The sequence below is a fragment of the Erythrolamprus reginae genome, chromosome 2 (genome assembly GCF_031021105.1).
Source record: "Erythrolamprus reginae isolate rEryReg1 chromosome 2, rEryReg1.hap1, whole genome shotgun sequence".
NCBI classification, from domain to species: Eukaryota; Metazoa; Chordata; class Lepidosauria; order Squamata; family Dipsadidae; genus Erythrolamprus; species Erythrolamprus reginae.
Genome location: NC_091951.1, coordinates 165,661,186 through 165,685,500, shown reverse-complemented (window position 1 = coordinate 165,685,500; position 24,315 = coordinate 165,661,186). Strand labels below are relative to the sequence as shown.

Genomic DNA, 24,315 nt, shown 5'->3' with positions numbered 1-24,315 from the left:
ACCAGTTCAGACCAGACCAAACTGGTTCAGACCAGTTCCGACTGGTTCAGACCAGACCAGACCAGTTCCAACCAGTTCAGACCAGACCAAACCGGTTCAGACCAGACCATACCATCAGACCAGACCAAACCGCTTCAGACCAGTTCCGACGTTCAGACCAGACCAGTTCCAACCAGTTCACACCAGACCAAACCGGTTCCAGACCAGACCAGTTGCAACCAGTTCAGACCAGATGAAACCGGTTCAGACCAGTTCAGACCCGACCAAACCAGTTCAGACCAGTTCCAACCAGTTCAGACCAAACCAAAGCGGTTCAGAACAGTTCCGACTGGTTCAGACCAGACCAGACCAGTTCCAACCAGTTCACAAACCAGTTCAGACCAGTTCTGACTGGTTCACACCAGACCAGACCAGTTCCAACCAGTTCACACCAGTCCAAACCGGTTCAGACCAGTTCCGACTGGTTCACACCAGACCAGTTCCAACCAGTTCAGACCAGACCAAACCGGTTCAGACCAGACCAAACCGGTTCAGACCAGTTCAGACCAGACCAAACCGGTTCAGACCAGTTCTGACTGGTTCAGACCAGACCAGACCAGTTCCAACCAGTTCAGACCAGACCAAACTGGTTCAGACCAGACCAAACTGGTTCAGACCAGTTCCGACTGGTACAGACCACACCAGACCAGTTCCAACCAGTTCTGACTGGACTAAACCGGTTCAGACCATCCGACTGGTTCCGACCAGATTTAGACCAAACCAAACCGGTTCAGACCAGACCAAACCGGTTCAAACCAGTTCAGACCAGATCAAACCGGTTCAGACCAGTTCCGACTGGTTCAAACCAGACCAGACCAGTTCCAACCAGTTCAGACTGGACTAAACCGGTTCAGACAAGTTGCGACTGGTTCAGACCAGATCAGACCAGTTCCAACCAGTTCAGACCAGACCAAACCGGTTCAGACCAGTTCCGACTGGTTCACACCAGACCAGACCAGTTCCAACCAGTTCAGACTGGACCAAACCGGTTCAGACCAGTTGCGACTGGTTCAGACCAGACCAGTTCCAAACAGACCAGTTTAGACCAGACCAAACCGGTTCAGACCAGTTCAGACCAGACCAAACCGGTTCATACCAGTTCCGACTGGTTCAGACCAGACCAGACCAGTTCAGACCAGGCCAAACTGGTTCAGACCATTTCAGACCAGTTCCAACCAGTTCAGACCAGACCAAACCGGTTCAGACCACTTCAGACCAGACCAAACAGGTTCAGACCAGACCAAACCGGTTCAGACCAGTTCAGACCAGACCAAACCGGTTCAGACCAGTTCAGACCAGACCAAACCGGTTCAGACCAGTTCCGACTGGTTCAGACCAGACCAGACCAGTTCCAACCAGTTCAGACCAGTTCCAACTGGTTCAGACCAGACCAGTTCCAACCAGTTCAGAGCAGACCAAACCGGTTCAGACCAGACCAGTTCCAGACCAAACTGGTTCAGACCAGTTCAGACCAGTTCCGACTGGTTCAGACCAGACCAGACCAGTTCCAACCAGTTCAGACCAGACCAAACCGGTTCAGACCAGTTCAGACCGGTTTCAACCAGTTCAGACCAGACCAAACCTGTTCAGACCAGTTCAGACCAGACCAAACCAGTTCAGACCAGTTCCGACTGGTTCAGACAAGACCAGACCAGTTCCAACCAGTTCAGACCAGTTCCGACTGGTTCAGACCAGACCAGTTCCAACCAGTTCAGACCAGACCAAACCAGTTCAGACCAGACCAGTTCCAGACCAAACCGGTTCAGACCAGTTCAGACCAGTTCCGACTGGTTCAGACCAGACCATTTCAGACCAGTTCCAACCTGGTTCAGACCAGACCAAACCGGTTCAGACCAGTTCAGACCAGACCAAACCGGTTCAGACCAGTTCAGACCAGACCAAACAAGTTGAGACCAGACCAAACCGGTTCAGACCAGACCAAACCGGTTCAGACCAGTTCTGACTGGTTCAGACCAGACCAGACCAGTTCCAACCAGTTCAGACCAGTTCCTACTGGTTCAGACCAGACCAGTTCCAACCAGTTCAGAGCAGACCAAACCGGTTCAGACCAGACCAGTTCCAGACCAAACCAGTTCAGACCAGTTCCAACCAGTTCAGACCAGACCAAACTGGTTCAGACCAGACCAAACCGGTTCAGACCAGTTCCGACTGGTTCAGACAAGACCAGACCAGTTCCAACCAGTTCAGACCAGTTCCTACTGGTTCAGACCAGACCAGTTCCAACCAGTTCAGACCAGACCAAAGCGGTTCAGACCAGACCAGTTCCAGACCAAACCGGTTCAGACCATTTCAGACCAGTTCCAACTGGTTCAGACCAGACCAGACCAGTTCAGACCAGACCAAACCGGTTCAGACCAGTTGCGACTGGTTAAGACCAGACCAGACTAGTTCCAACTAGTTCAGACCAGTTCCGACTGGTTCAGACCAGACCAAACCGGTTCAGACCAGACCAGTTCCAGACCAAACTGGTCCAGACCAGTTCAAACCAGTTCCGACTGGTTCAGACCAGACCGGTTCCAACCAGTTCAGACCAGACCAAACCGGTTCAGACCAGTTCAGACCAGACCAAACCGGTTCAGACCAGTTCCGACTGGTTCAGACCAGACCAGTTCAGACCAGACCAAACTGGTTCAGACCATTTCAGACCAGTTCCAACCAGTTCAGACCAGACCAAGCCGGTTCAGACCAGTTCCGACCAGACCAAACCAGTTCAGACCAGTTCCGACTGGTTCAGACAAGACCAGACCAGTTCCAACCAGTTCAGACCAGTTTCGACTGGTTCAGACCAGACCAGTTCCAACCAGTTCAGACCAGACGAGTTCCAGACCAAACCGGTCCATACCAGTTCAGACCAGTTCCGACTGGTTCAGACCAGACCAGTTCAGACCAGACCAAACCGGTTCAGACCAGACCAGACCAGTTCCAACCAGTTCACACCAGACCAAACCGGTTCAGACCAGACCAGACCGGTTCAGACCAGACTAGACCCGACCAAACCGGTTCAGACCAGACCAAACCGGTTCAGACCAGTTCAGACCAGACCAAACCGGTTCAGACCAATTCAGACCAGACCAAACCGGTTCAGACCAGTTGCGACTGGTCCAGACCAGACCAGTTCAGACCAGACCAAACCAGTTCAGACCATTTCAGACCAGACCAAACCGGTTCAGACCAGTTCCGACTGGTTCAGACCAGACCAGTTCCAACCAGTTCAGACCAGATCAAACCGGTTCATATCAGTTCAGACCAGATCAAACCGGTTCATACCAGTTCCGACTGGTTCAGACCAGACCAGTTCCAACCAGTTCAGACGAGACCAAACCGGTTCAGACCAGACCAAACTGGTTCAGACCAGCTCCGACCAAACCGGTTCAGATGAAACCAAACCGGTTCAGACCAGTTCAGACCAGACCAAACCGGTTCAGACCAGACCAGACCAGACCTGTTCAGACCAGTTCACAGCAGACCAAACCGGTTCAGACCAGTTCCGACCAGACCAAACCGGTTCAGACCAGTTCCGACTGGTTCAGACCAGACCAGTTCCAACCAGTTCACACCAGACCAAACTGGTTCAGATCAGTTCTGACCGGTTCAGACCAGACCAGACCAGACCAAACCGGTTCAGACCAGACCAAACCGGTTCAGACCAGTTCAGACCAAACCAAACCGCTTCAGACCAGTTCAGACCAGACCAAACCGGTTCAGACCAGACCAAACCGGTTCAGTCCAGCTCCGACCAAACCGGTTCAGATGAAACCAAACCGGTTCATACCAGTTCAGACCAGACCAAACCGGTTAATACCAGTTCAGACCAGACCAAACCGGTTCAGACCAGTTCAGACCAGACCAAACGGGTTCGGACCCGACCAAACCGGTTCAGACCAGACCAAACCGGTTCAGACCAGTTCACACCAGACCAAACCGGTTCAGACCAGACCAAACTGGCTCAGACCAGACCAAACCGGTTCAGACCAGACCAAACCGGTTCAGACCAGTTCACACCAGACATAACCGGCTCAGACCAGACCAGACCGGTTCAGACCAGTTCAGACCAAACCAAACCAAACCGGTTCAGACTAGTTCCGACTGGTTCAGACCAGACCAGACCAGTTCAGACCAGACCAAACTGGTTCAGACCATTTCAGACCAGTTCCAACCAGTTCAGACCAGACCAAACCGGTTCAGACCAGTTCAGACCAGACCAAACAGGTTCAGACCAGTTCCGACTGGTTCAGACCAGACCAGTTCCAACCAGTTCAGACCAGACCAAACCGGTTCAGACCAGACCAAACCGGTTCAGACCAGTTCAGACCAAACCAAACCGCTTCAGACCAGTTCAGACCAGACCAAACCGGTTCAGACCAGACCAAACCGGTTCAGTCCAGCTCCGACCAAACCGGTTCAGATGAAACCAAACCGGTTCATACCAGTTCAGACCAGACCAAACCGGTTCATACCAGTTCAGACCAGACCAAACCGGTTCAGACCAGTTCAGACCAGACCAAACGGGTTCGGACCCGACCAAACCGGTTCAGACCAGACCAAACCGGTTCAGACCAGTTCACACCAGACAAAACCGGTTCAGACCAGACCAAACTGGCTCAGACCAGACCAAACCGGTTCAGACCAGACCAAACCGGTTCAGACCAGTTCACACCAGACATAACCGGCTCAGACCAGACCAGACCGGTTCAGACCAGTTCAGACCAAACCAAACCAAACCGGTTCAGACTAGTTCCGACTGGTTCAGACCAGACCAGACCAGTTCAGACCAGACCAAACTGGTTCAGACCATTTCAGACCAGTTCCAACCAGTTCAGACCAGACCAAACCGGTTCAGACCAGTTCAGACCAGACCAAACAGGTTCAGACCAGTTCCGACTGGTTCAGACCAGACCAGTTCCAACCAGTTCAGACCAGACCAAACCGGTTCAGACCAGTTCAGACCAGATCAAACCGGTTCAGACCAGTTCCGACTGGTTCAGACCAGACCAGTTCCAACCAGTTCAGATGAAACCAAACCGGTTCAGACCATTCCAAACCGGTTTAGACCTGTTCAGACCAGACCAAACCAGTTCAGACCAGACCAGACCAGACCGGTTCAGACCAGTTCAGACCAGATCAAACCGGTTCAGACCAGTTCCGACTGGTTCAGACCAGACCAGTTCCAACCAGTTCAGACGAAACCAAACCGGTTCAGACCATTCCAAACCGGTTCAGACCAGTTCAGACCAGACCAAACCAGTTCAGGCCAGACCAGACCAGACCGGTTCAGACCAGTTCAGACCAGACCAAACCGGTTCGGACCAGACCAGACCGGTTCAGACCAGTTCAGACCAAACCAAACCAAACCGGTTCAGACTAGTTCCGACTGGTTCAGACCAGACCAGACCAGTTCAGACCAGACCAAACTGGTTCAGACCATTTCAGACCAGTTCCAACCAGTTCAGACCAGACCAAACCGGTTCAGACCAGTTCAGACCAGACCAAACAGGTTCAGACCAGTTCCGACTGGTTCAGACCAGACCAGTTCCAACCAGTTCAGACCAGACGAGTTCCAGACCAAACCGGTCCATACCAGTTCAGACCAGTTCCGACTGGTTCAGACCAGACCAGTTCAGACCAGACCAAACCGGTTCAGACCAGACCAGACCAGTTCCAACCAGTTCACACCAGACCAAACCGGTTCAGACCAGACCAGACCGGTTCAGACCAGACTAGACCCGACCAAACCGGTTCAGACCAGACCAAACCGGTTCAGACCAGTTCAGACCAGACCAAACCGGTTCAGACCAATTCAGACCAGACCAAACCGGTTCAGACCAGTTGCGACTGGTCCAGACCAGACCAGTTCAGACCAGACCAAACCAGTTCAGACCATTTCAGACCAGACCAAACTGGTTCAGACCAGTTCCGACTGGTTCAGACCAGACCAGTTCCAACCAGTTCAGACCAGATCAAACCGGTTCATATCAGTTCAGACCAGATCAAACCGGTTCATACCAGTTCCGACTGGTTCAGACCAGACCAGTTCCAACCAGTTCAGACGAGACCAAACCGGTTCAGACCAGACCAAACTGGTTCAGACCAGCTCCGACCAAACCGGTTCAGATGAAACCAAACCGGTTCAGACCAGTTCAGACCAGACCAAACCGGTTCAGACCAGACCAGACCAGACCTGTTCAGACCAGTTCACAGCAGACCAAACCGGTTCAGACCAGTTCCGACCAGACCAAACCGGTTCAGACCAGTTCCGACTGGTTCAGACCAGACCAGTTCCAACCAGTTCACACCAGACCAAACTGGTTCAGATCAGTTCTGACCGGTTCAGACCAGACCAGACCAGACCAAACCGGTTCAGACCAGACCAAACCGGTTCAGACCAGTTCAGACCAAACCAAACCGCTTCAGACCAGTTCAGACCAGACCAAACCGGTTCAGACCAGACCAAACCGGTTCAGTCCAGCTCCGACCAAACCGGTTCAGATGAAACCAAACCGGTTCATACCAGTTCAGACCAGACCAAACCGGTTAATACCAGTTCAGACCAGACCAAACCGGTTCAGACCAGTTCAGACCAGACCAAACGGGTTCGGACCCGACCAAACCGGTTCAGACCAGACCAAACCGGTTCAGACCAGTTCACACCAGACCAAACCGGTTCAGACCAGACCAAACTGGCTCAGACCAGACCAAACCGGTTCAGACCAGACCAAACCGGTTCAGACCAGTTCACACCAGACATAACCGGCTCAGACCAGACCAGACCGGTTCAGACCAGTTCAGACCAAACCAAACCAAACCGGTTCAGACTAGTTCCGACTGGTTCAGACCAGACCAGACCAGTTCAGACCAGACCAAACTGGTTCAGACCATTTCAGACCAGTTCCAACCAGTTCAGACCAGACCAAACCGGTTCAGACCAGTTCAGACCAGACCAAACAGGTTCAGACCAGTTCCGACTGGTTCAGACCAGACCAGTTCCAACCAGTTCAGACCAGACCAAACCGGTTCAGACCAGACCAAACCGGTTCAGACCAGTTCAGACCAAACCAAACCGCTTCAGACCAGTTCAGACCAGACCAAACCGGTTCAGACCAGACCAAACCGGTTCAGTCCAGCTCCGACCAAACCGGTTCAGATGAAACCAAACCGGTTCATACCAGTTCAGACCAGACCAAACCGGTTCATACCAGTTCAGACCAGACCAAACCGGTTCAGACCAGTTCAGACCAGACCAAACGGGTTCGGACCCGACCAAACCGGTTCAGACCAGACCAAACCGGTTCAGACCAGTTCACACCAGACAAAACCGGTTCAGACCAGACCAAACTGGCTCAGACCAGACCAAACCGGTTCAGACCAGACCAAACCGGTTCAGACCAGTTCACACCAGACATAACCGGCTCAGACCAGACCAGACCGGTTCAGACCAGTTCAGACCAAACCAAACCAAACCGGTTCAGACTAGTTCCGACTGGTTCAGACCAGACCAGACCAGTTCAGACCAGACCAAACTGGTTCAGACCATTTCAGACCAGTTCCAACCAGTTCAGACCAGACCAAACCGGTTCAGACCAGTTCAGACCAGACCAAACAGGTTCAGACCAGTTCCGACTGGTTCAGACCAGACCAGTTCCAACCAGTTCAGACCAGACCAAACCGGTTCAGACCAGTTCAGACCAGATCAAACCGGTTCAGACCAGTTCCGACTGGTTCAGACCAGACCAGTTCCAACCAGTTCAGATGAAACCAAACCGGTTCAGACCATTCCAAACCGGTTTAGACCTGTTCAGACCAGACCAAACCAGTTCAGACCAGACCAGACCAGACCGGTTCAGACCAGTTCAGACCAGATCAAACCGGTTCAGACCAGTTCCGACTGGTTCAGACCAGACCAGTTCCAACCAGTTCAGACGAAACCAAACCGGTTCAGACCATTCCAAACCGGTTCAGACCAGTTCAGACCAGACCAAACCAGTTCAGGCCAGACCAGACCAGACCGGTTCAGACCAGTTCAGACCAGACCAAACCGGTTCGGACCAGACCAGACCGGTTCAGACCAGTTCAGACCAAACCAAACCAAACCGGTTCAGACTAGTTCCGACTGGTTCAGACCAGACCAGACCAGTTCAGACCAGACCAAACTGGTTCAGACCATTTCAGACCAGTTCCAACCAGTTCAGACCAGACCAAACCGGTTCAGACCAGTTCAGACCAGACCAAACAGGTTCAGACCAGTTCCGACTGGTTCAGACCAGACCAGTTCCAACCAGTTCAGACCAGACCAAACCGGTTCAGACCAGTTCAGACCAGATCAAACCGGTTCAGACCAGTTCCGACTGGTTCAGACCAGACCAGTTCCAACCAGTTCAGATGAAACCAAACCGGTTCAGACCATTCCAAACCGGTTTAGACCAGTTCAGACCAGACCAAACCAGTTCAGACCAGACCAGACCAGACCGGTTCAGACCAGTTCAGACCAGATCAAACCGGTTCAGACCAGTTCCGACTGGTTCAGACCAGACCAGTTCCAACCAGTTCAGACGAAACCAAACCGGTTCAGACCATTCCAAACCGGTTCAGACCAGTTCAGACCAGACCAAACCAGTTCAGACCAGACCAGACCAGACCGGTTCAGACCAGTTCAGACCAGACCAAACCGGTTCGGACCCAACCAAACCGGTGCAGACCAGACCAAACTGGCTCACACCAGACCAAACCGGCTCAGACCAGACCAAACCGGTTCAGACCAGTTCACACCAGACCAAACCGGCTCAGACCAGACCAGACCGGTTCAGGCCAGACCAGACCGGTTCCGACCAGACCAGACCGGTTCAGACCAGACCAGTTCCAGACCAAACCGGTTCAGACCAGTTCCGACTGGTTCAGACCAGACCAGTTCCAACCAGTTCAGACCAGACCAAACTGGTTCAGACCAGACCAAACCGGTTCAGAACAGTTCCGACTGGTCCAGACCAGACCAGTTCCAACCAGTTCACACCAGACCAAACTAGTTCAGACCAGTTCAGACCAGACCAAACCGGTTCAGACCAGTTCCGACCGGTTCAGACCAGACCAAACCGGTTCAGACCAGTTCCGACTGGTTCAGACCAGACCAGACCAGACCATTTCAGACCGGACCAAACCGGTTCAGACCATTTCAGACCAGACCAAACCGGTTCAGACCATTTCAGACCAGACCAAACCAGTTCAGACCAGACCAAACCGGTTCAGACCAGTTCAGACCAGACCAAACCGGTTCGGACCAGACCAAACCGGTTCAGACCAGACCAAACCGGTTCAGACCAGTTCACACCAGATCAAACCGGTTCACACCAGACCAAACCGGTTCAGACCAGTTCCGACTGGTTCAGACCAGACCAATTCCAACCAGTTCAGACCAGACCAAACCGGTTCAGACCAGAGCAGACCAGACCAGACCAAACTGGTTCAGACCAGTTAAAGACACTTTAAAAGGTGACTTGTGCCCATTTTTCACACTTAGCAACTATTGGAGCATTCCCCATGGTCACATGTTCAAAGGTCAGATGGTTGACAACTGACTCAAATTTATGACTTGCGGGTCACGTTGATCAGTTTTTGCAACCTGATAAGCAAAGTCAATGGGGGAAGCCAGATTCACCTAACTACCATGTTATACTAATTTAAAATATGCAATCATTCACCTAACAAGGATGGCAAGAAAAGTTGTAAATGGGGCAAACTTTCTTAACTTAACTGACTGAAGCCTAGGATGGTGAAAAAACAGCCCAATGGGAAAACCGGATCTTCCAAACTTCCTTTTTTCCAAAATTCCGGTTTGTTCATTGGGCCATTTTTTGCACTGTGGGGCTTTAGGAAGCTTCCTTGAAGCCTCTGGAGTGCAAAAACCAGCACAATGGGCAATCCAGAAGTCTGTTTTTGCAAACTTCTGGTTTGTCCATTGGGCAGTTTTTCACACTCTGGGACTTCAGGAAGCTTCCCTGAAGTCTTGAGTGCAAAAAACAGCACAATGGACAAACCAGGTGACCATTATTCCAAACATCTGGTTTGCCTATTGGGCCATTTTTCACACTTTGGGACCAGTTCCAACCAGTTCAGACCAGACCAAACCGGTTCAGACCAGTTCAGACCAGACCAAACAGGTTCAGATCAGACCAAACCGGTTCAGACCAGTTCAGACCAGACCAAACTGAACTGAGTTGTCGTGCTAATATGGTATTAAGTTTTTCAACTAATTAACTTCTTTTTTTCCATACTTTTGTATTTCTTGTTGGGGGTTCACGTTAGTTAAGAAAGGGAAAGGAGGGAAGGAGGGGGGAATCTTTTATTGTCTTGTAAAATGGGGGAGAAGGGAGGGCTTTCAGAGGGAACGTAGATCTAAGCGTGCCTCTCAGTAGCGGAAGATTTTTTTTCCGTTGCCTTCCCCTGTGGGACGGTCAGGGGAGGGGCACAGGGTGGGGATTCTTTGGGAAAATAAACAATTCTCCGGTAGGCTCTGTTTTGTTGAAAGAGGAAATGCATTTAGTTTATGCAGATGGGTGATCTAAGCCTTCTATCTCTCAATGTAAATGGTCTATCATCACAGAAGAAGCGATGTAGAATCATGAAGCTGGCTAAAGACTGTTATGCAGATATTTTATTCTTGTCGGAGACCCATAAGGGAAGGGAAAAAACAAACAGATTAGTAAAAAATATTGAATGGGAAAAAACTTATCATTCGAAAGGAACGAATAAATCCAGAGGGGTGGCTATAATGGTTCATAGAAGAGTGGATTTTCAGTTAAGCAATATTAAGAGAGACAAGGATGGTAGAATGTTATTTATTAAGGGGAAAATAAGAAATAATTTAGTAACTTTAGCGGTTATTTATGCCCCTAACGTAAATGCAAAACAATTTATAATAAATGTAAAACGGAAATTAGATAACTTTGCGGAAGGTATAGTGGTTTTAGCAGGTGATTTTAATTTGGAACTAACAACAGGGAAGGGGGATAAGAAAAAGTTACATTTAAATAAAATTAATATGATGGACCTCCATCAAAATGTGGTTAAAAGAGACACTTTCTATTCTGCTAGACATAATAAATTTAGCTGTATAGATTATATGTTAATTAATAAAACAGATAAGGTTAAGTTGAAGAAAGCGGAAGTGAAAGCCATATGGCTATCAGATCACGCTCCTATGTTAGTTGTGTTAGAAATAGGGATTTCTAACAAACAAAGAATTTGGAGGTATAACCCCATTGTCTCTGCAAATGAGGAGAGCAGAACTAAATTACAAAAGGAACTCAATGGATTTTTTAGTATTAATGCAACAGGCGAGGTTAAAGAAACAATAGTTTGGGATACACATAAAGCAGTGATGAGAGGTAATTGCATTAGTACGGAAGCTTTCCTTAGGAAATCCTGGAATGTTAAGAGGAATAATCTATTAAAAGAGATAGAATTAATCCAAGAAACTTTAAAAATTACAAGAAACAGAGAATGGAATTTATTACTATCATTTAAGAAAAAGCAATTGCAATTACTTGATGAGGAAAATTGGAATAAAATGAAGATGATTATGAAACATAGAATTAGTAGCTGGAATAAGAAATCCATGAAGCAAATGGTAAATTATTTAAAAAAAAGAAAAGAGAAATCTGTTATCTCTGCTTTAAAAGATAAGGATGGTCTAATAAAGCGTAATACTGTAGAAATGGAAAAAATAATGAGAGACTTTTATGGGGAATTATATAAAAAAGAGTATGTTGTTTCACAAACTTCAGAGGTTAAAAAGCAATTAAAGAAAGAGGACAGTCAAATGTTAAATGCAAAAATTACAAGTGAGGAGATATCTAGAGTTATTAAGGGATTGAAACCTGCTAAAGCTCCCGGTCCAGATGGTTTTACAGCTGAATATTATAAAGTGTATATGAACGAATTATTACCGTATATGGAGAAATTGTTCAATAATGTAATGGAAACTTTTGAAACTCCACAAACGTGGAAAATGTCAGAAATTATAACAGTCCCAAAACCAGATCGTGATTTAATGGATCCTAGTTCCTATCGCCCTATTAGCTTGTTAAATCAGGATTATAAAATATTTATGAAAATATTGGCAAATAGGGTGGAGAATATATTACCAAAAATAATTGGAGAAGATCAATATGGATTTGTGAAAGGAAGGAAAATCTTTGAACCAATAAGAAACGTGATTAATGTTCTACATCATGCTACCAGTACCAAAAGGAAATTAAGCATTTTAAAATTAGATGTTTATAAGGCCTTTGATAAAGTTAATCATGAATACCTATTTCAACTATGTAAAGATTTAAATATGGGAAATAAATTTTGTAAAGTTATAGAAACAATATATAAGGATAATGTAGCTCAAATTAGAGTAAATGGCAATAGAACAGAAATGATTAAAATTCAAAATGGAACTAAACAGGGATGCCCATTATCCCCAATGCTATTTGCATTAGCAATTGAGACCTTAGCAAATAAAATTAGAAATGATAAGGAATGGAGAGGTTATCAAATAGGGGAACTTGAATTGAAATTAAACTTATTTGCAGATGATGCTATAGTAATGTCTCAAACCCCAATTGAAATGATGAAAAAAATAATGATATTACTTCAAGAATTTAAAGATCAATCTGGGCTCAAGGTTAATATAGAAAAGTCAGAGATAATATGCTTAAATACTGGCCCCAAAGAGCAAATTGAAATTCAAAAAATTTCAGGATTGAAACTAGGTTGTAAAAAAATGAAATATTTGGGAATTTGGTTATTTAAAAATCCATCCAAAATAACAATGGCCAATTATAACTTAATATGGAAAAAAATCCAGAAGCAGATCAAAAATTGGAAGGGGAAAAATTTAGGAAGAATGGCTAAGATAAGGGCCCTTAAGATGATGATAATACCAAAGATGATGTATTTGTTTCAAGTTTTACCGGGCAGCTTTCCTGAGGCAAAATTAAGAGAATGGGATAATAGACTAAACTTTTGGATTGAAGGAGAGAAAAAATCTAGAATAAGGAAGCATTGGCAGTATGCACAAGAAAAAGAAGGAGGTTGGGGAAGCCCATCTCTAGTAATATATAGAAATGCATTTCAAATTGAAAGGTTAATCGAGCTACAGCTATGGGGGGAAAAGAAATGGGTAGAATTAGAAAGAGAAATTAATAATATAAATAATAAAGAATTATTATTTAAAAATTGGAATAGAATTGAAATCAGTACCCTAAGTGATTCTTTTAAAGCATGTTTAGAAATATGGCTTAAATGGCAGAGGACAAGTGGAATAAAGTTATCCAAGCTATCAACGTTGCATGCACTGAATATAGGGGATGAGGCTAATTTAATTAGAATCATTAAAATATTAAATAGTAAAGGGGTAATGAGAATGGAACAGCTATATGAGAAAGATGGAAGAGTTAGTAGAACTAGATTGGAATGGCTGATCGGTAAACAGCAATGGTTGCAGATTAATGCAATATATACATGTTTAAATAAAAGGGAGAATAAAGAAACCTTCTTACGAGAAGAAAATAACTTGGAAAAAATAATAAGGGTAAAGATAAATGAAAGTAAAGGACAAGCCAGTAACATATATAGATTGCTATTGCAGAGGCAAGAAGAGGTAGTTAAAAGTCTAACAAGATGTTGGCAGGATGACTTAAAAATAGACGAAAGAGAAATGGAAGAAATAATAGTAAATATATATAAGATTAAAAATACGAGAGTTAAAGAGATGAGAAGAAAAATCTTACATAAGTGGTATTATACACCTGCTCAACTTGCACATTACCAGGGGAAAGAGAAAGGTAAATGTTGGCATGGATGCCAGAAAAAAGGAATTTTTATGCACATGATCTGGGAATGTATAGAAATACAGAAATTCTGGAAGCTAATCCAGAATGAAATTAATAAAATGTTAAATATTAATTGGATAATTACAAAAGAAACAGCAATCTTAATTAAATATAGGGAACTAGGAGAATCTAAAGAAATTAAAACTGTAGCATTGGAAAGTGCTCAAGCGGTGATAGTATTAGGATGGAAAGACTCTACAAAATGGACACTACAGAATTGGTATTGGTACATGGTGGATTACATACACTTTGAAATTATGGAAATAAGATTAAATAATTTTGATGAGAATAAACTAGAGAAGCTGATGGTGCGATGGAACAAGGTAAAAGATTATATGTTAAGTAGAATCTGTGATGTAAATACGAAAAATAAACTACAATCACTCTTTTAGTAAAAAAAGCGTTCAAGATAGAGCCAAGGATTAATAGATAGACAAATAATTCAAAAGTCTTTGAATCCCTCTATAGGGGTGGTGGGGGTGATGGGGGGTGTGTGTTGTTTGGTGATGGGCACATGCACTGTGCACTGTTATACGTTTCTTTTTGTAAACTTATAAAATCAATAAAATTTATTAAAAAAAAAAAAAAGACCAGACCAAACCGGTTCAGACCAGTTCCGACTGGTTCAGACCAGACCAGACCAGTTCCAACCAGTTCAGACCAGTTCCGACCAGTTCAGACCAGACCAGTTCCAACCAGTTCAGACCAGACCAAACCGGTTCAGACCAGACCAGTTCCAGACCAAACCGGTTCAGACCAGTTCAGACCAGTTCCGACTAGTTCAGACGAGACCAGACCAGTTCAGACCAGACCAAACTGGTTCAGACCAGTTCCAACCAGTTCAGACCATACCAAACCGGTTCAGACCAGTTCAGACTAGACCAAACAGGTTCAGACCCGACCAAACCGGTTCAGACCAGTTCAGACCAGACCAAACAGGTTCAGACCCGACCAAACCGGTTCAGACCAGTTCAGACCAGACCGAACCGGTTCAGACCACTTCCGACTGGTTCAGACCAGACCAGTTCCAACCAGTTCAGACCAGTTCCGACTGGTTCAGACCAGACCAGTTCCAACCAGTTCAGACCAGACCAAACCGGTTCAGACCAGTTCAGACTAGTTTCGACTAGTTCAGACCAGACCAAACCGGTTCAGACCAGACCGAACCGGTTCAGACCAGTTCCGACTGGTTCAGACCAGACCAGACCAGTTCCAACCAGTTCACACCAGACCAAACCGGTTCAGACCAGTTCTGACCGGTTCAGACCAGACCAGACCAAACCAGTTCAGACCAGACCAAACCGGTCAGACCAGTTCAGACCAGACCAAACCGGTTCAGACCATTTCAGACCAGACCAAACCGGTTCAGACCAGTTCCGACTGGTTCAGACCAGACCAGTTCCAACCAGTTCAGACCAGACCAAACCCGTTCAGACCAGACCAAACCCGTTCAGACGAGCTCCGACCAAACCGGTTTAGATGAAACCAAACCGGTTCAGACCAGTTCAGACCAGACCAAACCGGTTCAGACCAGACCAGACCAGACCGGTTCAGACCAGTTCAGACCAGACCAAACCGGTTCGGACCCGACCAAACCGGTTAAGACCAGACCAAACCGGTTCAGACCAGTTCACACCAGACCAAACCGGTTCAGACCAGACCAAACTGGCTCAGACCAGACCAAACCGGTTCAGACCAGACCAAACCGGTTCAGACCAGTTCACACCAGACCAAACCGGCTCAGACCAGACCAGACCGGTTCAGACCAGACCAGTTCCAGACCAAACCGGTTCCGACCAGTTCCGACTGGTTCAGACCAGACCAGACCAGTTCCAACCAGTTCAGACCAGACCAAACCGGTTCAGACCAGACCAAACCGGTTCAGACCAGTTCTGACTGGTCCAGACCAGACCAGTTCCAACCAGTTCACACCAGATCAAACTAGTTCAGACCAGTTCAGACCAGACCAAACTGGTTCAGACCAGTTCCGACTGGTTCAGACCAGACCAAACCGGTTCAGACCAGTTCCGACTGGTTCAGACCAGACCAGACCAGTTCAGACCAGACCAAACTGGTTCAGACCATTTCAGACCAGACCAAACCGGTTCAGACCAGACCAAACCGGTTCAGACCAGACCAAACCAGTTCCAACCAGTTCAGACCAGACCAAACCGGTTCAGACAAGTTCAGACCAGACCAAACCGGTTCAGACCAGACCAAACCGGTTCAGACCAGACCAAACCAGTTCAGACCAGACCAAACTGGTTCAGACCAGTTCCGACTGGTACAGACCAGACCAGACCAGTTCCAACCAGTTCTGACCAAACCGGTTCAGACCAGACCAAACCGGTTCAGACCAGACCAGACCAGTTCCAACCGGTTCAGACCAGACAAAACCGGTTCAGACCAGTTCAGACCGGACCAAACTGGTTCAGACCAGTTCAGACCAGACCAAACCGGTTCAGACCAGTTCCGACTGGTTCAGAGCAGACCAGACCAGTTCCAACCAGTTCAGAGCAGTTCCGACTGTTTCAGACCAGACCAGTTCCAACCAGATCAGAGCAGACCAAACTGGTTCAGACCAGTTCCAACCAGTTCAGACCAGACCGGTTCAGACCAGACCAGACCAGACCAAACCGGTTCAGAGCAGACCAAACCGGTTCAAACCAGTTCAGACCAGACCAAACCGGTTCAGACCAGTTCAGACCAGACCAAACCGGTTCAGACCAGTTGCGACTGGTCCAGACCAGACCAGTTCAGACCAGACCAAACCGGTTCAGACCATTTCAGACCAGACCAAACCGGTTCAGACCAGTTCCGACTGGTTCAGACCAGACCAGTTCCAACCAGTTCAGACCAAACCAAACCGGTTCAGACCACTTCAGACCAGATCAAACCGGTTCATACCAGTTCCGACTGGTTCAGACCAGACCAGTTCCAACCAGTTCAGACCAGACCAAACCGGTTCAGACCAGACCAAACCCGTTCAGACCAGCTCCGACCAAACCAGTTCAGATGAAACCAAACCGGTTCAGACCAGTTCACACCAGACCAAACCGGTTCAGACCAGACCAAACTGGCTCAGACCAGACCAAACCGGTTCAGACCAGACCAAACCGGTTCAGACCAGTTCACACCAGACCAAACCGGCTCAGACCAGACCAGACCGGTTCAGACCAGACCAGTTCCAGACCAAACCGGTTCAGACCAGTTCCGACTGGTTCAGACCAGACCAGACCAGTTCCAACCAGTTCAGACCAGACCAAACCGGTTCAGACCAGACCAAACCGGTTCAGACCAGTTCTGACTGGTCCAGACCAGACCAGTTCCAACCAGTTCACACCAGACCAAACTAGTTCAGACCAGTTCAGACCAGACCAAACCGGTTCAGACCAGTTCCGACTGGTTCAGACCAGACCAAACCGGTTCAGACCAGTTCCGACTGGTTCAGACCAGACCAGACCAGTTCAGACCAGACCAAACTGGTTCAGACCATTTCAGACCAGACCAAACCGGTTCAGACCAGACCAAACCGGTTCAGACCAGACCAAACCAGTTCCAACCAGTTCAGACCAGACCAAACCGGTTCAGACAAGTTCAGACCAGACCAAACCGGTTCAGACAAGTTCAGACCAGACCAAACCGGTTCAGACCAGACCAAACCGGTTCAGACCAGACCAAACTGGTTCAGACCAGTTCCGACTGGTACAGACCAGACCAGACCAGTTCCAACCAGTTCTGACCAAACCGGTTCAGACCAGACCAAACCGGTTCAGACCAGACCAAACCGGTTCAGACCAGACCAGACCAGTTCCAACCGGTTCAGACCAGACAAAACCGGTTCAGACCAGTTCAGACCGGACCAAACTGGTTCAGACCAGTTCAGACCAGACCAAACCGGTTCAGACCAGTTCCGACTGGTTCAGAGCAGACCAGACCAGTTCCAACCAGTTCAGAGCAGTTCCGACTGTTTCAGACCAGACCAGTTCCAACCAGATCAGAGCAGACCAAACTGGTTCAGACCAGTTCCAACCAGTTCAGACCAGACCGGTTCAGACCAGACCAGACCAGACCAAACCTGTTCAGAGCAGACCAAACCGGTTCAGACCAGTTCAGATCAGACCAAACCGGTTCAGACCAGTTCAGAGCAGACCAAACCGGTTCAGACCAGTTGCGACTGGTCCAGACCAGACCAGTTCAGACCAGACCAAACCGGTTCAGACCATTTCAGACCAGACCAAACCGGTTCAGACCAGTTCCGACTGGTTCAGACCAGACCAGTTCCAACCAGTTCAGACCAAACCAAACCGGTTCAGACCACTTCAGACCAGATCAAACCGGTTCATACCAGTTCCGACTGGTTCAGACCAGACCAGTTCCAACCAGCTCAGACCAGACCAAACTGGTTCAGACCAGACCAAACCCGTTCAGACCAGCTCCGACCAAACCAGTTCAGATGAAACCAAACCGGTTCAGACCAGTTCAGACCAGACCAAACCGGTTCAGACCAGACCAGACCAGACCGGTTCAGACCAGTTCACACCAGACCAAACCGGTTCAGACCAAACCGGTTCAGACCAGACCAAACCGGTTCAGACCAGTTCCAACCAGTTCAGACCAGTTCCGACTGGTTCAGACCAGACCAGTTCCAACCAGTTCAGACCAGACCAAACCGGTTCAGACCAGTTCAGACCAGACCAAACCGGTTCAGACCATTTCAGACCAGACCAAACCGGTTCAGACCAGTTCCGACTGGTTCAGACCGGACCAGTTCCAACCAGTTCAGACCAAACCAAACCGGTTCAGACCAGTTCAGACCAGATCAAACCGGTTCAGACCAGTTCCGACTGGTTCAGACCAGACCAGTTCCAACCAGTTCAGACCAGACCAAACCGGTTCAGACCAGACCAAACCGTTTCAGACCAGCTCCGACCAAACCGGTTCAGATGAAACCAAACCGGTTCAGACCAGTTCAGACCAGACCAAACCGGTTCAGACCAGACCAGACCAGACCGGTTCAGACCAGTTCAGACCAGACCAAACCAAACCGGTTCGGACCCGACCAAACCGGTTCAGACCAGACCAAACCGGTTCAGACCAGTTCAGACCAGACCAAACCGGTTCAGACCAGACCAAACTGGCTCAGACCAGACCAAACCGGTTCAGACCAGACCAAACTGGTTCAGACCAGTTCACACCAGACCAAACCGGCTCAGACCAGACCAGACCGGTTCAGACCAGACCAGACCGGTTCAGACCAGACCAGACCGGTTCAGACCAGACCTGTTCCAGACCAAACCGGTTCAGACCTGTTCCCACTGGTTCAGACCAGACCAGACCAGTTCCAACCAGTTCACACCAGACCAAACTAGTTCAGACCAGTTCAGACCAGACCAAAGCGGTTCAGACCAGTTCTGACTGGTTCAGACCAGACCAAACCGGTTCAGACCAGTTCCGACTGGTTCAGACCAGACCAGACCAGACCAGTTCTGACCAGACCAAACCGGTTCAGACCATTTCAGACCAGACCAAACCGGTTCAGACCAGACCAAACTGGTTCAGACCAGACCAAACCAGTTCCAACCAGTTCAGACCAGACCAAACCGGTTCAGACCAGACCAAACCAGTTCCAATCAGTTCTGACCAAACCAAACCGGTTCAGACCGGACCAAACCGTTTCAGACCAGTTGCGACTGGTTCAGACCAGACCAGACCAGTTCCAACCAGTTCAGACCAGACTAAACCGGTTCAGACCAGTTGCGACTGATTCAGACCAGACCAAACCGGTTCAGACCAGACCAAACCGGTTCAGACCAGACCAAACCGGTTCAGACCAGACCAAACCGGTTCAGACCAGTTCACACCAGACCAAACCGGTTCAGACCAGTTCCGACTGGTTCAGACCAGACCAAACTGGTTCAGACCAGTTCCGACTGGTACAGACCAGACCAGACCAGTTCCAACCAGTTCTGACCAAACCGGTTCAGACCAGACCAAACCGGTTCAGACCAGACCAAACCGGTTCAGACCAGACCAGACCAGTTCCAACCGGTTCAGACAAGACCAAACCGGTTCAGACCAGACCAAACCGGTTCAGACCAGACCAGACCAGTTCCAACCGGTTCAGACCAGACCAAACCGGTTCAGACCAGACCAAACCGGTTCAGACCAGACCAAACTGGTTCAGACCAGTTCTGACTGGTACAGACCAGACCAGACCAGTTCCAACCAGTTCTGACCAAACCGGTTCAGACCAGACCAAACCGGTTCAGACCAGACCAAACCGGTTCAGACCAGACCAGACCAGTTCCAACCGGTTCAGACCAGACAAAACCGGTTCAGACCAGTTCAGACCGGACCAAACTGGTTCAGACCAGTTCAGACCAGACCAAACCGGTTCAGACCAGTTCCGACTGGTTCAGAGCAGACCAGACCAGTTCCAACCAGTTCAGAGCAGTTCCGACTGTTTCAGACCAGACCAGTTCCAACCAGATCAGAGCAGACCAAACTGGTTCAGACCAGTTCCAACCAGTTCAGACCAGACCGGTTCAGACCAGACCGGTTCAGACCAGACCGGTTCAGAGCAGACCAAACCGGTTCAGACCAGTTCAGACCAGACCAAACCGGTTCAGACCAGTTCAGAGCAGACCAAACCGGTTCAGACCAGTTGCGACTGGTCCAGACCAGACCAGTTCAGACCAGACCAAACCGGTTCAGACCATTTCAGACCAGACCAAACCGGTTCAGACCAGTTCCGACTGGTTCAGACCAGACCAGTTCCAACCAGTTCAGACCAAACCAAACCGGTTCAGACCACTTCAGACCAGATCAAACCGGTTCATACCAGTTCCGACTGGTTCAGACCAGACCAGTTCCAACCAGCTCAGACCAGACCAAACCGGTTCAGACCAGACCAAACCCGTTCAGACCAGCTCCGACCAAACCAGTTCAGATGAAACCAAACCGGTTCAGACCAGTTCAGACCAGACCAAACCGGTTCAGACCAGACCAGACCAGACCGGTTCAGACCAGTTCACACCAGACCAAACCGGTTCAGACCAAACCGGTTCAGACCAGACCAAACCGGTTCAGACCAGTTCCAACCAGTTCAGACCAGTTCCGACTGGTTCAGACCAGACCAGTTCCAACCAGTTCAGACCAGACCAAACCGGTTCAGACCAGTTCAGACCAGTTCCGACCAGTTCAGACCAGACCAAACCGGTTCAGACTAGTTCTGACTGGTTCAGACCAGACCAGACCAGTTCCAACCAGTTCACACCAGACCAAACCGGTTCAAACCAGTTCTGACCGGTTCAGACCAGACCAGACCAGACCAAACCGGTTCAGACCAGACCAAACCGGTCAGACCAGTTCAGACCAGACCAAACCGGTTCAGACCAGTTCAGACCAGACCAAACCGGTTCAGACCATTTCAGACCAGACCAAACCGGTTCAGACCAGTTCCGACTGGTTCAGACCAGACCAGTTCCAACCAGTTCAGACCAAACCAAACCGGTTCAGACCAGTTCAGACCAGATCAAACCGGTTCAGACCAGTTCCGACTGGTTCAGACCAGACCAGTTCCAACCAGTTCAGACCAGACCAAACCGGTTCAGACCAGACCAAACCGTTTCAGACCAGCTCCGACCAAACCGGTTCAGATGAAACCAAACCGGTTCAGACCAGTTCAGACCAGACCAAACCGGTTCAGACCAGACCAGACCAGACCGGTTCAGACCAGTTCAGACCAGACCAAACCAAACCAGTTCGGACCCGACCAAACCGGTTCAGACCAGACCAAACCGGTTCAGACCAGTTCAGACCAGACCAAACCGGTTCAGACCAGACCAAACTGGCTCAGACCAGACCAAACCGGTTCAGACCAGACCAAACTGGTTCAGACCAGTTCACACCAGACCAAACCGGCTCAGACCAGACCAGACCGGTTCAGACCAGACCAGACCGGTTCAGACCAGACCAGACCGGTTCAGACCAGACCTGTTCCAGACCAAACCGGTTCAGACCTGTTCCGACTGGTTCAGACCAGACCAGACCAGTTCCAACCAGTTCACACCAGACCAAACTAGTTCAGACCAGTTCAGACCAGACCAAAGCGGTTCAGACCAGTTCTGACTGGTTCAGACCAGACCAAACCGGTTCAGACCAGTTCCGACTGGTTCAGACCAGACCAGACCAGACCAGTTCTGACCAGACCAAACCGGTTCAGACCATTTCAGACCAGACCAAACCGGTTCAGACCAGACCAAACTGGTTCAGACCAGACCAAACCAGTTCCAACCAGTTCAGACCAGACCAAACCGGTTCAGACCAGACCAAACCAGTTCCAATCAGTTCTGACCAAACCAAACCGGTTCAGACCGGACCAAACCGTTTCAGACCAGTTGCGACTGGTTCAGACCAGACCAGACCAGTTCCAACCAGTTCAGACCAGACTAAACCGGTTCAGACCAGTTGCGACTGATTCAGACCAGACCAAACCGGTTCAGACCAGACCAAACCGGTTCAGACCAGACCAAACCGGTTCAGACCAGACCAAACCGGTTCAGACCAGTTCACACCAGACCAAACCGGTTCAGACCAGTTCCGACTGGTTCAGACCAGACCAATTCCAACCAGTTCAGACCAGACCAAACCGGTTCAGACCAGACCAGACCAGACCAGACCAAACTGGTTCAGACCAGTTAAAGACACTTTAAAAGGTGACTTGTGCCCATTTTTCACACTTAGCAACTATTGGAGCATTCCCCATGGTCACATGTTCAAAGGTCAGATGGTTGACAACTGACTCAAATTTATGACTTGCGGGTCACGTTGATCAGTTTTCCCAACCTGATAAGCAAAGTCAATGGGGGAAGCCAGATTCACCTAACTACCATGTTATACTAATTTAAAATATGCAATCATTCACCTAACAAGGATAGCAAGAAAAGTTGTAAATGGGGCAAACTTTCTTAACTTAACTGACTGAAGCCTAGGATGGTGAAAAAACAGCCCAATGGGAAAACCGGAACTTCCAAACTTCCTTTTTTCCAAAATTCCGGTTTGTTCATTGGTCCATTTTTTGCACTGTGGGGCTTTAGGAAGCTTCCTTGAAGCCTCTGGAGTGCAAAAACCAGCACAATGGGCAATCCAGAAGTCTGTTTTTGCAAACTTCTGGTTTTTCCATTGGGCAGTTTTTCACACTCTGGGACTTCAAGAAGCTTCCCTGAAGTCTTGAGTGCAAAAAACAGCACAATGGACAAACCAGGTGACCATTTTTCCAAACATCTGGTTTGCCTATTGGGCCATTTTTCACACTTTGGGGCTTCAGAGATGTTTCCCTGAAGCCTCCGGATTGCGAAACAGCCCTCCCCAAGCCCAAAAATCAACTGGCCAGCATGCACATGCTCACTGAAGTGGACATAGGGCAACGCTTCATGTACCCTCCTATAGAATAGAATAGAATTCTTTATTGGCCAAGTGTGATTGGACACACAAGGAATTTGTCTTGGTGCATATGCTCTCATGTACATTAAAAAAAAATAAACATTTGTCAAGGATCATGTGGTACAACATGTAATGATTGTCATAGGGGTCAAATAAGCAACATGTTACAGTCATACAATCCTAAGTGAGAGGAAAAGAATGATAAGAATAATGAGAAAAAACTAGTAGAAATAGAAGTGTAGACTTAGTAAAAAGTTGACAGTGTTGAGGGAATTACTTGTTTTGTAGAGTGATGGTGTTCGGGAAAATAGCGCCGGCGGACTTACCCGCTGGTGCCTTTTGCAGGAGGGCTCGGGGAGACCGGACACATGGCGAAGCCGCCATGTTGTTTTTCGGTCAAAGTCTCGCGAGATCGCGATACTTCGGCCGACGATCAGGCCAGAGTGGCCTGATCGATGACATGTCCGGGCGGGGCCTGCCAGCCCTATAAAAGGGCGTGCAGGCCCGGGCTCAGCCTTTTTGCCCGGACATCGTCTTAGAGCAGACACCCGCCCGTCCTCCCTATTTTACAGTGTGCTATTAGGGGTCGCCCTAGGGGGCCGAATAGGAATTTTTGGCGGTCTGGCCTTTTAGCCGGACCGTTTTTTTGCCTATTCTACACTGAGGAGAAGGATAAGCGGTTAGGGGGTGCTTGCACCTGTTAGACTAATTGGCTTACCTTTGGTCATTTGGGTAGGCAGGTTAGGGGCGGAAAACTGGGTGGTGGTTTAGCAACTACGTGTTCTCCGTTGGGCATCTTTGGGGATGATTGACAGGTTCTATCCAAGCTTGTGGTTTTGACGACCTGAGCAGTTGGGGGGAACCTGTCTTTGGGTCCCGCACATTTAATTCCCCTGTTAGGGGTTAGTCGGTGGGACCTCCCACATGCAAGTGCATG

General features: G+C 48.6%; 1 protein-coding gene across 1 annotated transcript; it reads left to right on the top strand.

Moving 5' to 3' along the window:
• The first annotated feature begins 232 nt into the window (after nt 1–232).
• LOC139159451 (mucin-22-like) lies at nt 233–20,887 on the top strand. The gene is made up of 9 exons (XM_070736769.1): nt 233–508; nt 2,484–2,959; nt 3,656–4,269; nt 4,361–4,924; nt 6,277–7,005; nt 7,097–7,660; nt 16,602–16,990; nt 17,838–18,456; nt 20,334–20,887. Exons 1-9 carry the CDS (start codon nt 233–235, stop codon nt 20,885–20,887), a joined length of 4,785 nt encoding a protein of 1,594 aa, XP_070592870.1.
• Nucleotides 20,888–24,315: the final 3,428 nt, after the last annotated feature.

What these genes read in the sequence shown, in the direction of transcription:
- LOC139159451 (XM_070736769.1), top strand. Translation starts at nt 233, where the DNA reads ATGAAACCGGTTCAGACCAGTTCAGACCCGACCAAACCAGTTCAGACC. An exon ending in GTTCAGACCAGACCAAACCG is followed by an intron (nt 509 to 2,483) that starts GTTCAGACCAGA and finishes CGACTGGTTCAG; the next exon opens with ACCAGACCAAACCGGTTCAG. An exon ending in GTTCACACCAGACCAAACCG is followed by an intron (nt 16,991 to 17,837) that starts GTTCAGACCAGA and finishes AAACCGGTTCAG; the next exon opens with ACCAGTTCCGACTGGTTCAG.